This window comes from Buteo buteo, chromosome 1 (assembly GCF_964188355.1).
Source record: "Buteo buteo chromosome 1, bButBut1.hap1.1, whole genome shotgun sequence".
Classification (NCBI taxonomy): Eukaryota; Metazoa; Chordata; class Aves; order Accipitriformes; family Accipitridae; genus Buteo; species Buteo buteo.
This window is the reverse complement of record NC_134171.1, coordinates 25904095-25918053: the sequence shown is the minus strand read 5'-3', so window position 1 is coordinate 25918053 and position 13959 is coordinate 25904095. Positions and strand designations below refer to the sequence as shown.

At 35.9% G+C, this 13959-nt stretch overlaps 1 protein-coding gene across 6 annotated transcripts in view; it reads right to left on the bottom strand.

Moving 5' to 3' along the window:
* Window positions 1-13959, bottom strand: part of KLHL5 (kelch like family member 5) — a 65705-nt gene that overhangs the window by 4191 nt on the left and 47555 nt on the right. For all 6 annotated transcript variants that reach the window (XM_075024525.1, XM_075024534.1, XM_075024508.1 and 3 more), the window contains 5 exons: window positions 11846-12058; window positions 7611-7797; window positions 6483-6707; window positions 6029-6191; window positions 1948-2160 (listed from right to left, as the gene is read on the bottom strand). In XM_075024525.1, coding sequence (XP_074880626.1) covers window positions 1948-2160; window positions 6029-6191; window positions 6483-6707; window positions 7611-7797; window positions 11846-12058 — 1001 coding nt within the window. The remainder of the gene's footprint in view (window positions 1-1947; window positions 2161-6028; window positions 6192-6482; window positions 6708-7610; window positions 7798-11845; window positions 12059-13959) is intronic.

Below are 13959 nucleotides of genomic sequence, written 5' to 3'. Positions count from 1 at the left end.
CAAGTGCTTGCTCTAAGTGATAACTACTAAATGTCAAAGCACAGGCTGTTAAAGCTGAGTGTGGTACTAAAGAGAATTACTTGATTACCATTAAAAAAAACCAAAAAAAACCCCAACCCAACCAACCCCAAAACCAGTTTGTGAAAATTCTGGGGGAAATGCAAAACCCTTAAGACAATTTACAGCACTTCTTTAATCATAGCTCCGTATCATCAGAAGCATCAGCACAGGAAAAGACAGATGGTTTAATGAAAAACATTAAATGTGATTCTAGAATAATATCAACATTCTTTACAAGGCAAACTGAGAAATACATAGGAGAGTTCATGCTATTCCTATGTCAAGGAACATATTTTAACCTGACTGAAAGAGACGATGTTAAGATTACATCAGTTCTGCTGTAAGCGTCTATAATCACAGAGCTCTGAAGCACTCTAAAGAACCATACAAAGAAAATACTTATTTGGCTAAGAGACCATCCTAAGATCACACTTGCTAAAAGCAAGTTTGGAAGATACCAGTCTTAATTTGCTTGCATGAAGAGCATAGATATAATGAGCTCTAACAATTTTATCTGCAGTTCTCTAGTCAAAGTACTACAGAAATGCATGCAAGCATAATTGTATTGTAAAAATATTGCCTGAAGCACATGCTGCAAATAGAAGTATAATGTAGTAAAATAGGGTGATTAGTGAGCTACATATAGAAGTTACTTTTCAATTTAAGTTATTTTATATTTATTTATAAACCAATGTATTTATCTGGGAAAAGCAACTTTTATTCCAAAATATAGTGGTAAACAAATACTCAGAATCTTAGTGTGGTTTTATGAAACTGGTAATTTTTTAAAGGAACCATTTCCATGAGGTTGATGGTCCTCAATTTCATCTCACTTAAAGAGTGAGGACAAAATGCATTACAAAATGATTCCTATTTCTTAAAGTTGTGTTCTGTAACTTTGTTTCAGAGAATATTGATGCAGAAAAAAATACATGGACCTATTGCTTTCTCTTGGGCTTCTAATTACCTGTATTCCTGTAAAAATGTGGTATTTCCTAAGATGTAGCTTCCTATCTGTTGCGGAGGGACATCACACACAGACCAATGTGATCAAGTGAAGTCCATTTACTACAACGTTTGATACAGTTATATACCTTATGCGCTTGTGCACGCGCCTTATACAATACTCTAATTGGTACAATACCCCGTTTCACGCGACACTATCTTATTCTCTATTGGCTGCGCAAGCTTCTTCACGAGGTGTCCAGCAGTCACTTATCTCATTCTTCAGCATCCAGGTGTTGTTTGTCAAGCTCTTCTTATCTTCTTTTTTCCCAGCGTACAAGGACACAGCGTCCTTGTCTGCTCCAGCGTTTTGTAAACTTATGCTTCGTTCCCACATAACGGCTGGATTGCTCACATGCCTTTGTCCGGCCGAGAAATCCTCAACACCTATCTGCAAACCTTTCCGGGGTCTTTTTAGTGCAACATCCGTATGTTAAGTGGTATGGGCCACAATATGTATTTTGGGGTCTATTAGGACACTGAAAGTTTGAAAACTACAGCTCTGTTTTGTGGTGGGTTTTTTGGGGGGACGGGGTAGGGGGTGTTTTATTTTGTTTTTTCTTTTTTTTGGTAGAGAGCAAGTCTTATCTCCCAGCATAAAGAAATTTAGTAGAAGGAGAAGATGGATGATGAATAATCACTGTAAGTGTTGGGAGATAACAGGAAAGAAGAGTTTTACAATTTGGGGCGGGGGGGGGGGGCAGGGGAGGAGGAAGAGAATTAAAGCATATTTCAGAAATACTTGGCAGCAAAGACTTAATGCAGTGCATTATGAAGTATTTACTGTCATTTTTAATTATTTTATGGATCACATGTGCTTCTGCAATTTGTAATACAGTCATTCATTAATAACTTTATGTAAAGATGTATTAAGGATATTACCTTTCTACGCAGTCTGACAGCCTGGATGTTAAATTTGATGCTGGGGCATCATGACCACCTATTGCATACAAGAAGCCATTCCAGGTGGTTACACCTACACCACCTCTTCTTTTTGACATCTGAGCACAGAGGGTCCATTTATTTGTATGAGGATCAAAACATTCTACTGACTTAAGACAAGAACTTCCATCTCGACCACCGACTGCATAAAGCCTACAAAGTTAAAAAAAAAAAAAAAAAAAAGTAAATAAATACTGTCTGAACAAGAAAAGTTTCCAGTGACGTATAAAGGACTTTCAAGTTTGTTAAAAAGGGAAGTTCAGAAGGAGACTTTCAACTTTCAATAGAATATTCTGTTGTAAAAACTCATGATAAGATTTTGCTTCAACCTCTTCCTATTGTCATGATCAATGCATAATAACAATAATTTACAGAAAATTGGTATCTATAACACAGCATTTATGTTCCAACCTATGCATGTAGCTAACCTTTTCAAAATTACTTATGTGACTTGACAAAGGCCCATTTCTAACACAGTCAGAGGGACAAATTCAGTAGTGGATCTGTGCATGCAACAACACTGCCCTGCCTCATCTTGGACGCGCAAGTATTTTTCTGGACCTGGGCTGCAGTTTACGAGTGACAGTGCTACCTTAAGTCCCTCACACCCACTAGGTGGCCTAGTTTGCTCGGTTCTAACAAAGAGGTTTCTAGCATTTGGTATTAACAAAGGATTTCAACTTTTGGAAAGGCTAGAAGGAAAAGATTGGGTTTAGGAGCACTCCATCATTGATGAATCTTTAACCAAATAATCGAACCTGATAAAGAGTTTATGCACAGAGTTTATGAGCAATCTATGCTTAAAAGCAGAAATGTCTAGCACTATTATGTGGAAAGGTAGGAACTCGGAAGCCATTCTAAAAAGGAAGCAACTCATCAGAAGTCCAGTTTGAAAGATCACCTGAAACATTGTTAATGAAATGCTTTCATAGCCTAAGGCAGATTATAGTACAGTTAAATAATCAAATAAACATTAGATACCGTATATGATGATAGTGTGAACAATTTACAACAGTTACTGTGAAGCACTATTCAAGATATCCTCAGTTTGGGAAACACTGCTGTTTGATTTTTTAAATATACTGACCAAAAAACTTAAATAGAAACAGCTTGTAGATATTGTTGACCTAGTAGTCCTCAGTAATAACTTTAATACCCTTTAAAAAAAATACATTTCCATGGAAGATCCCATGTTTAATAACACAACTTGTTTAAGGTAAGGAATGTACTGAAGGATATTAAAAAATCCTGTTGCAGTTTCAAAAAGTTCATGAGTAAAAATCAATCCTCTACGCAACATAGTATTTAAATGAAGGCCCCCATCTCACCTCCCAGCAAAACATGACAGAGTTTTGATCACTTATGCAGTGATTTCACATTTTGGATGTGAAGAAAGATATATTAATTTCTCTGTATGAAGGTTTTGAGCAAATTGTCTGAAATATATTGAGTTACAGATAGATATTACTAGAAAGTGCAGAAGTTACCACTGCCTCAGCTGAAATGCTGCATGCACTTTTAAGTTTTTTAGCTATAGGCATCTAGTGTTGCTGCCTACATTAAGAGCCTAAGGAATGTTCTATAATAATAGAGAAATGTGAGGCTCTAATTCTGGTGCTTTTCACCACACCTGGGATCCTCTGCTGAATATATAGGAAGCTTCAGACCTAACTTTGGCATCTGAGACTGCAGTTCCAAGGCAGTCCAAGGCACTCTGCTTGCTGGTTGTTCTAAGTTCTTCCCTCCTTCCTGCACCCAGTGAGCATTTCCACTCATTCCTGGACTTGTTTCACATCTCACAGCACCCTTTGTTTTTGCTACCTTACAATTATTACAACATTCAAACAGCTCAAGCGAGATGTGTCAGATAGTACATAGGCAGGAAGTGAAAATTTGTGGTCAAGATAATGTAAATATTCTACCACAACCACAATACTACTCAGCAAATCAGGTTAGATTTGTCTACTATGGTATTCCTGTAGCCACCCTGGCAAAACATGGTTTGGATAAGCCCACTGCAAGGCTGGCGGAAAACTGGAAGGACTACTGGGCTCAAAGGGCTATGACCAGCAGTATGAAGTCCATCTGGCAGCTGGTTACTAGTGATGTTCCTCCCAGGCTGATACTGTGGCTGATACTGCTCAATGTCTTCATTAATTATCTGAAAGATGTAACAGAAATCAGCCTTAGTAAGTTTACTGATAATATCAAATTAAGGGCAGCTGCTGATATGCTGGAGGGCTTGGTTGCTACTCAGAGAGACCTAGACAGGCTGGAAAAATGGGCTAACTGTCATCTTGTGAAGTTCAGCAAAGGCAAATGCAAAGTCCTGTACCTGGGATGGCATATTACCATGCAATAGTACAAGCTGGGAGCTGACAGGAGAGGAGGCAGCTTCGGAAAAATAGACTTGGAAGCCCTGGCAGACAACGAGTCAGCAGCATGCCCTTGAAGTAACGACAGCTGATCCCCTTTATTCAGTACATACAAGACTGCTTCTGGATACTGTGTCTAGCTTTGGGCACTCAGTACAAGGAAGATCTTGCCATACTGGAGCAAGTTGAGCTGATGGTCACTAAGATGATGAGGGAGCTAGAACACATGACATATGAGGAGAGGCCGAAAGCACTGTCTTTGTGCAGTCTTAAGAATTCTTGAGACAGCTAAGGAGGCATCTACTGCTGTCTTCACCTAATGGGAGGTTATATAGAAGACAGATAATTCTCAAGAGGTATGCAGTGAAAGAAGGAAGAACAAGAGGCAAGTTCAAACATGGGAAATTTCAACTGGATATTAGAAGAAAAATGTTCCGTACAATGGTGGTCAAACATCAGCACAGGTTGACCAGAGAGGCTATTGAATCTCCATCCTTGGAGATATTAAAAACTCAGATGTGACCTGAGCTACTTCAGTTAACTTTGAAACTAGATCCAACTTTAAGCTTTGTCCTGCTCTGAGTTGGTGTTGGATCAGATGACTCCAGAGGTCCCTTCCAATCCAAATTATTCTGTGATTCCAACTGATCTTTATTTTTATAACAGCTTGATTCAAGTACCACTTGTATTTGGGGATGCTATAGAACAATTACACTTAGTCCAAATGAAATCAATGAAAATCATTCAAAGTCTAGGAATCATGGTCTACAAATAAAGACTGAAGGAGCTGGAGTTATTCAGTCCTGATGACAAAATACTGAGGGGACATGTGTCTTTAAATATGAAAGGCTGTTGCAAATAGTAAAGAAAAGATGTGCTTTCCATGTTCACTTTGGATAGTGCAAACAATAATAATATAAATCAGCAAAAAGTATTTCAAACTTCACATGAGGACAACTTCACAGATGTATTAGTAGTTAAGCAGATTCCTCAGGGAAGTTTCGGAAACTTTACCACTGGAAGTTAAGAACAAAATCACTCTGGCTATGAGGGTTTTAGATATAATTGATTCAGGTTTGGGGTAGCAGAATGGATTAGGGAACTCCTTGAGGTCACTTCCAGCCATTTCCTGGGACTGCAACATAAAATACCTAGTTGTCTGAATATGCTTTGTATTAGGAATTAGTCATATTTTCACTGAAAAACTATGGCAGAAATTTCAGATACCACTCCAGATTAGATTCATTCTCCCAGAGCTTACTGTTCTGAGTTAATGCAGTATAACATGAGTACTCCTCCATGACTTCACAGTAATTTTGGAAGTTGATTGTTCAAACTATCACAGTAAGAGGAAATCACTGGAGTCTCAGTGAAAGAGAACAACCATTTGCTCCTTTCTGTATTAAGGAGATGGTAACTACTTATTAGGCCATAGAGATGGTGTCTCATAAGCGATACTGAGGGACACTGTGATGCTGTGGGGAAACTTGCTTGACACAATACAATATCTTTTCTGTGAATCAAGAAACTTTGTTCTTAAAGCTATCAACAGGTATCTATCAAGATAAATTATGAATAGTAATTTAGAATGGTCCTGTAATTACATTAAAATAATGAGATAGTAAACAGAAGTTGCCTTCACATACTTTCCATTTAATATTGCTACACCAACAGTGCTCCTTGGAGTTGACATACTGGCTACAAAGTTCCACTGACGAGCCTGTGGATCCCATCTTTCTACTGTATTCAGGTAGCTCCAGCCATCATGTCCTCCTACAGCATACATGGGACCTTCCAACACAGCTACTCCTAAAAAACCAGATATGAAAAACAATCACTTCTGGATAAGGGAAAAAAGATCGCATTTTCCTAGTGACAGTCCAGGGTGCACAACAAAATATTTAAAAACAAATAAAAAGAAATTTCCTTTTGGTAGCCAATGCTGGATATAGTCTGAAGGAGAAAAGACGTTCAATAAGCAGTTGGCATTAAAACAAAGTTTCCACCCCCCTAAACTTCATTTCTGAATGTTTTTTGACCTATCCTAAAACAGGTAAGCTTTTAAAAATATGCATTTAGCCTTCACAGAACACTACATACCAAGACCATGACGATGAGTGGACATAGGTGGCATTACACTCCAAGTTTTTGTTCTAGGGTTGTAGCACTCCACAGTATTTAATGTTTTCAGTCCATCTCTGCCACCAACAACATACAATTTATCATCTAAGACTGCAACTCCAAACTGTAATCTTCGCCCATTCATGTTTGCAACAGGAGTCCACATGTTAGTACGAAGTTCATACTTTTCAATGCTTGTAGCTCCTGAATGACAACATATGCAAGTTATTAAAAAAAAAAAAAGTCTGAATTATTAGGAGTTTTTATTTCAGCAGTATGTTGATCCCACAAGACAGCATGACATCCTGCAGCATATTTTTAGTTCTATGTATATAAAAAGTCTTTTCTGACTTCCTCAGGAATTAAGTGCACCATTATAAAGGTGGACTTTCTCAGTGCTTTTCAAGACAAAAAACAGGATCTCTAACTGCTTTGCAGAATCAAGCCTTTAGAAATAGAAATGTTAGGAATATAAAACAACTCTTGTGAAATGCAATTATATATTGAAATCAACTGTTTTGTAATATTAGAAAAAAAATCTGAAGCTATGTGACATGAAGTACTAAAAGTGCTAACTTTAAAACAACAAGTAAAAGAAAACACTTTCTCTGCCATAACTTTCCTAACTTGCCAGATTCCTTCTAACTACCATTAAACAGTATGGAAGTGTCTATAAAAAAGGAAATCCAAGTAACTCTAACATAACCATTTAACAATTAGTCAAAAAGCATATTTTGGGGTTTTTGTTTGTTTTTTTTTTTTTTAATGCATGTGCAGGTCACCTTTGTGCCCTTCCTGTCATTTTCTTCCTTTTCCAGTCAAGTAAGTAAAGATTAGTTTTCACTCAGTTCAACATTTCACTTCAGAAATCAGATATTCCCTTGATAATTTCAAATCAATAACAACTCTAGCTTCTAGAATGTTTACAGTATTATCAAAGCTACATAGTTTTTTTTTAACCTAATAAACTGTGTACAATTACGTTTCATGTTCTATACTGCAGAATCTTTGAATTCTAGAATTAACATGTTGTAAAAACATCTACCAAACATTCCTTTTAAAAAGAACCCAAACAGCTCATCAACTAATCATTATATAAGCCAATACCTTTTGTTGCATCCATTCCTCCAACTGCAAACAACACACCCACTGTAGATTTTCTAGGTTTGGTGCGAGGACTTTGCAACATAGGTCGTCTCTCTGGCAACAGATGGTACTTCATTGCTTCCATAATGAGTTTTTGACATTCAATGTCATCCCTAAAGAGTGCATTATTTTCCATATCTGCCAGAAACTGTGAAGAAGAAAAAAAGTTAAACAAGCTGTATTGATATAAACCACATGAAGAATAAAAACAAAGATTACAAGAAAACATTTTATCTCAAGACTTCCACTGCCTGATTTAAAATCTATGTATTTTCAAAATGGTCATATAAAGAACACTATGGTAAAGATAAACTTGTAATAAACAAAACATTCACTTTTTAAGCTAAGCCATTAAGTACAAAAAACCGGGAAGGCTATCTGATCTTAATGGATGATTTAAGTTTAATGGTCCAAAGGAAGAAAATAAAATCTGGTGTTCCAGCACCACTACAGGTATGTTCAAGGAAATGGAATCAGGGTCTGGGTATGTAAATCAGTTTAACCTCATGCTCTTACTCAATCCAGAGGTCTGTAAAAGCTATTTCAGGCACAGGCTGAATATTTTAATACATATTCTACTCCTCACTCTGACAGTGACCCCGATCACAGTATATCAATTAATACTTTGTTAAAAAATTTAAGATCAAGGATGCAAGCAAAATTTGACAAGTGTTAAATTTTAAATATGACTTAAATAAAATCAAGTTAAATAAAGACTACTAATAAAAGTTATTAAGTTTAAAGATTCTGGAGTCTTTTGTACTCCATGTTTGTCAGACTGCAGGAAAAATAATTATAGTTGGGACACTCAACCTACTAATATATTAGAAGTCTAGACAACTGGCATTTTTCTGAGCTGCAAGACATAGCCTGAGTAACAGAGAAAAAAAAGCAAGTGAAATGCCCCATTGGAATCTGGACAGCTGTCAGAACAATGAGAAAAAGGCAAATGCCTCTGAACTGCAATCACAAAATCCAAACACTTTGTGAATATTAGAAATGTAAGTCCACAAACCAGAATGAGATGTCATTGTTGAGCTGTTGACAGCCAACCGATAACAGGTACAAAATGGCTGTGAAATTAGTAATCAGGAGTACTAAAGGGACTCGTTATAAAATAGTTGTGCATAATATGGTGTGCATAACCCTGGCTTAGAGCTGCCTTAGGACTGCAAAGTGGCAAATATGACATCTACGGTTCCAGAAGAAACACAGGTTAAGTACAGGCTGCTAAGTCTGAAATCTCTGTATCAGGCCAACCAACAGGAACTATGACGGAAAACATACAGAGAGAATTAAAAAAAAACAACAAAAAACCAAAGAAAACCCCCAAAACTTTCAAAGCTCTTCACCAGCAACTATTCAGAAAACTGAGCCTGACTTTTGCAGTATTTCTGTAATTGGCTGATGTTCTGATTATATTTAAAATAGCAAATTAAAAAGTTCTCATGTAAATTAGCAGAGAGAACTTAATTTTCATTCTTTACTTTCAGGACTTCCCATTGTTTCTTCTTGTGACTCAAAGCACCACTTACCATTTGTATCACTTCACAGGGACACTTTCTGATTATAAAATAGTAAACTAAAGGCTGTCTTTTAACTGCCAGCATGCAACGCTATAAAATTGCACACGGTTTAAAAAAAATAATAAAAAATAATAAAAAAATCAATTAATTACTACTGTCCTAAATTGGACATTGTCATAGTTGCATGCATGAAAATTAAGGCTTGTACACAACATGACCAGTTCAGACCTCCAATATACTTTTCTGATAGACAAGCAACACTTAATATTGGAAGCAACAACATGTGCGTATATATGAGTTTTGCAACAAGATGTGACCTACATTTTCTTCAGTTTCTAACTCGCCCAACCTATAATGGATTTTTCTCATAGCAGAGTCTCAATCTCTGAAAGCAACTTCATCTCAGTTAAAAAGAAATGCCATCTAAGATTGGTTTGGTACTCAAAAAACCTGCAGGCTCTTGAAACTAAATCTACTGTATTACAATTTTCTGTAAATATTCTTTACTCAAAGAACTTGGAATGGGCTTACTTAAATGAAAGCCAATTTTTTCCAAGTTTTATTATTTGCATAGCTCCTTGTACTACAAGCATTTATAACTGAGCAGTTACAAATGATGTGTTAGCATGAAATTATAGACATTGGAAACCTGATGAAGAGAAGGGTAGTGCAGATACTTAAGTACTAAGAATTCTGTCTAAAAGGAAGCTGAACCATCTTATAACTCAGAAATTGCTTAATCATCGTTTTCGTTAATTTATCAGAGATAGAAGACTTCCCACCTTACAGCTTAAGAAGCTGACAAATATTCATCTTTAGCCTTTGTAAGAGCAAAAAGAGACTTACAAATATTTAGGACACTGCTTGCATTAACCAAAGAGATGACAGAATGTTATGTACAAAGAGATGCATGAAAACACAACCAATAAAATTGACAATTCATTAGAATTTTTTCTTCCAGTGCTACAGTTTCACAGTATTTCCCAAGTTTTTTTTTTAAAGTGTATGAATCTAATATTCTTTGCATCTCTGCTTGCAACTTTATTGATTTCAGTAAGTTGTTCAATTTTCTAATTTCATTTCTTTCAAATAGCTTTAACCCTTCAACCGTAAAATTGGAAACCTTTTCATTAGGTTATGTTTGCTGTCAGATTGCCTAATGCCACGTGATCATGACGCAAAACATGATTTTGAAAACAGTAAGACTGTTCTGGGCACTTCAAACCAATTTACTCAATGCACTAATTGTTGCCATATTAAAATCACAGCTTTAACACTTTAATTTGTTAAAGAAAAATATTGTATTTGAAATATAAGTATATCTATGGAGAAGACATGAAAATTTAAAGGTAAAAATAATAAATGAAATACGATATTGCTTTTGTGTTGCATGCTGCTATTTTCCTAATCAGTTACCGAGTGGACATAATTTGATTTTGGTACATATTTCTGGGATAAATTCTGTACTTTCAGTTTCTAAAGATGTTTCAGTTACAGTCAATTAAGTAAAAGGAAAACAGCAGTGGTTACTTAGTTAGCAATTAATTAAATGCTCAATGAAATAATTATTTTCTCCAGGTCAAGTGGCTTACATTGTATTATGTTTCTAGAAAAAGTGAATTACAAAGTCAAGGCCACAACTGAGAAAATCCTGCCATTTCACATATATAATAATCAGTATGGAAATATTAATACTAAAATGCTTGCTAGTGAATCTTACTATCCAGCAAGAGGATACCAGATTAGAGGTAATACACAGAATGCTGTGTATGTGATTTATCACTATGAATGAATGGAACTCGGTTTTTGTTCTGTTAGTGAATTCTACTTGTTACTCAGGTTCCATAAAAATCCTGTTTTCTTCATTTAATAGAGATAATTCTCATTAAACAAACTGAAAACTGTAAAGCAAAATCCTTTGACTGTATAGTAAGTGTTAAATATTACTAATGAAGGTCCAGCAAGGAAGGCCAGCACAAAAGGGGAAGGGGCAGGGTGGAAAATCAAACCTAGTTTAAATGCATGCTATCAGATAATTAAAACAATGCTACACATGACACTAACAAGAATGGTCATTCCTACAGGACTAGGAAAACTGGAATTCACAACAGTTTGAACAAACTGAGCTCAAGTCTTCCTCAACATTGTGTGTAAATGTCCAAGAAGGAGAAAAAGTATTGATTGGTAAGAAAAAAAGTACCCAAAGATGGTTTACCAGGAGTTAATAGAAGAAAAATCACTCCAAATAATTTATTCAAATTGTATTTCCTAAATCTCAAGGATAGCTATAATTATATGAAGGAAATGTAATGATCCAAATAAACTGTGCAAGTTCCATAAAGAAGAAATTTAAAAAGGACACACCTTCTAGTGACAAACACATCCTTGATAAGCATTTTTCTAGGTAACAGAAGCGATTTTTTCCTAGCAGCTCTACCCCTTCTTGTGTCCTGACTGATCTCAGATTAAGATCAGAATATGCTGCAGTTCACAAACAGACACAAACTATCATGCCTATACGACATGCTAAGTCTTTATTTGCAGCACTAAGAATCCAAATCATTAAGAATCCTGAAGCTTTTAGGATTTGTCACTATCAATATATCGATGCTGTAGATATTATGCCCACTGTAACCATGGTATAAACTAGAGAGGAACCAAACAATTTACTTGTGGAGCAAGCAGAGGCAGTCTAATGTAAGCCAGGAGTTTACTGAGATCTTTCCTTCTCTGTTCCAAATCATGTCGAACCCATGTAAGTAGTGCATTCAGTATAGTTTCTTCATTAGGAATATTCATGTCATCACTTGCTAAAAGCTTTGCAATTTCAGTGGCTGGCAATAATAGAAATTCCTGGTTTCTAATTACTTCCATGAAGTTTTCCTGAAAAAGAAAAGTATTTTTAATACAGGTGACATCATACTTTGAAGACATTTTATGGACTCCTACTATGTTTTCCCCTCTTTTCCTTCACTTCATGCCATCTCTCAGTTGTGCCAGTAAATACCACAGGAGAACTGACTTGGGAGGAAAAAAAAAGTAAAATAAAAATGTACTGAGTTATTTTGACCCCGATCATTTCCCCAACTGTATCATTCAGTCCCACAGACAAATGTGCTGAAACAACTGAGGGTGAAGTGTATGGACAGAAATGAGCAATGGGTTGTGGGGGTTACTATCTTGGCACTGCAAACTGAAGAAATACTTTCTGAAGTATAGTTAAAAAAAAAAAAGGTGCAGTTTGTTCCTGTTGACAATGTAGAATACAATGTAAGATGCTTTGTCAAGCAGAGAGCGCAACATGCTACAGCTACTGAGCGCATCTAACTGTTTTCATTACTGCCACATTAAACTATGGCCTTAAGTTTTCAGAGGAAATAAACAACACTAACAAGTTTATTGTTGATTTTAAGTGGATTATTTTAAGTTTATTTTACTATTTTATAGGTTTTACACAGCTGATCTGATTGACTGGGGAGCAAAACATACAAAGAATCCACAATATTGTACACACCTTGCTTTTTTAACAATATTTACTTTGATAGGATTCAATTTCCTAACTTTCATCCTGTCATTTTCAGCAACAAATCCTTACTTCAAAATAGGAATGTCACAATAGGTAACATTTCCAATATTGATATCCTACTACCTCATAACACTAGGACTTGCAGAATATTCTGGAAGGATTCTCATGAACTTAGAAACAGCAGAAAAGTATGTAGAAACACAATCAGCACTATGAACTTACAGTGAGAAAACTGAATGTAACATAAAAGGGTGAGATCACGTCTATCCTCTCTCCCCATTTACACGTTTACAAGGCAGCAAAGGAAAGAGAAGTAAAAGCAGTCTATGAATCACAACATATTCGTATATTTTGGTAGCTCAAAACCCAGTTAACCTCATACTCCAAACTGAGAGTAACTTAATGACAATAGAACAGTATCACAATCAATTTAGTAAACACACTGTTGATTGCTACACAGCTAGCCAACAGGATGGTGGTTTTGCTCTGCCATCACATGTACCTCCAAAACACCTGGAGGATAAAGTGCATTAGATCCACAGACAGGGAAGTCTAACTGAGCCTAATATCAAAATTAGCCTTACTTAATATCTTGTTTAATAATTTAAAAAGAAAGAATTGCACATTAATGAAAAAACTCTGGATTAGAAGCATATACACGTTGGAAAAAAAAAATATAGGATTTTTAGGTAAAAAAAACAGGGAGAAACTTGGGAGCAGAAGCAGGACCTGCACTGCAAAACAGGTACAAATTTAGCATATAAAATGGCAACAAAAACACACAGTACAGTTTGGCATTGCATATGCAAAGGACATCATGACAACAAAGCGAGAAAGGTAACACTTCTTCCTTTTTATTGCTTAGTCTAATCATTTCAAACCTCAGTACTCCAAAAATATTAACTAATTAAAGAATGCTGAGCAAAGAGGAAAAAACTAATAAGGAGTAAACTAGTCCACCTCACATGAAAGCCACACATACATAAGATAGCTACAAGATGCCTAAGGGGAAGGATCAAAGTGACTCCACTCCATAGGTAACTCTGGAGTTGAGATCAGGAAAAGAATTGAAAGTGTTATCTGTTAACTGTATTCCTTCCTGGATAGAATTTGGAAAGGAAAATTTTACATTTAACATCTGAAAAGCTTTCCTACTAGAGAGATCCAATTGGCTACACAAAAGTAGTGCTTCCAAGTGAAAACTGTAGTAGATTAGAAGGTAGATAGAACTGTCTTTTCCTCTTTATTTCGTTTAACT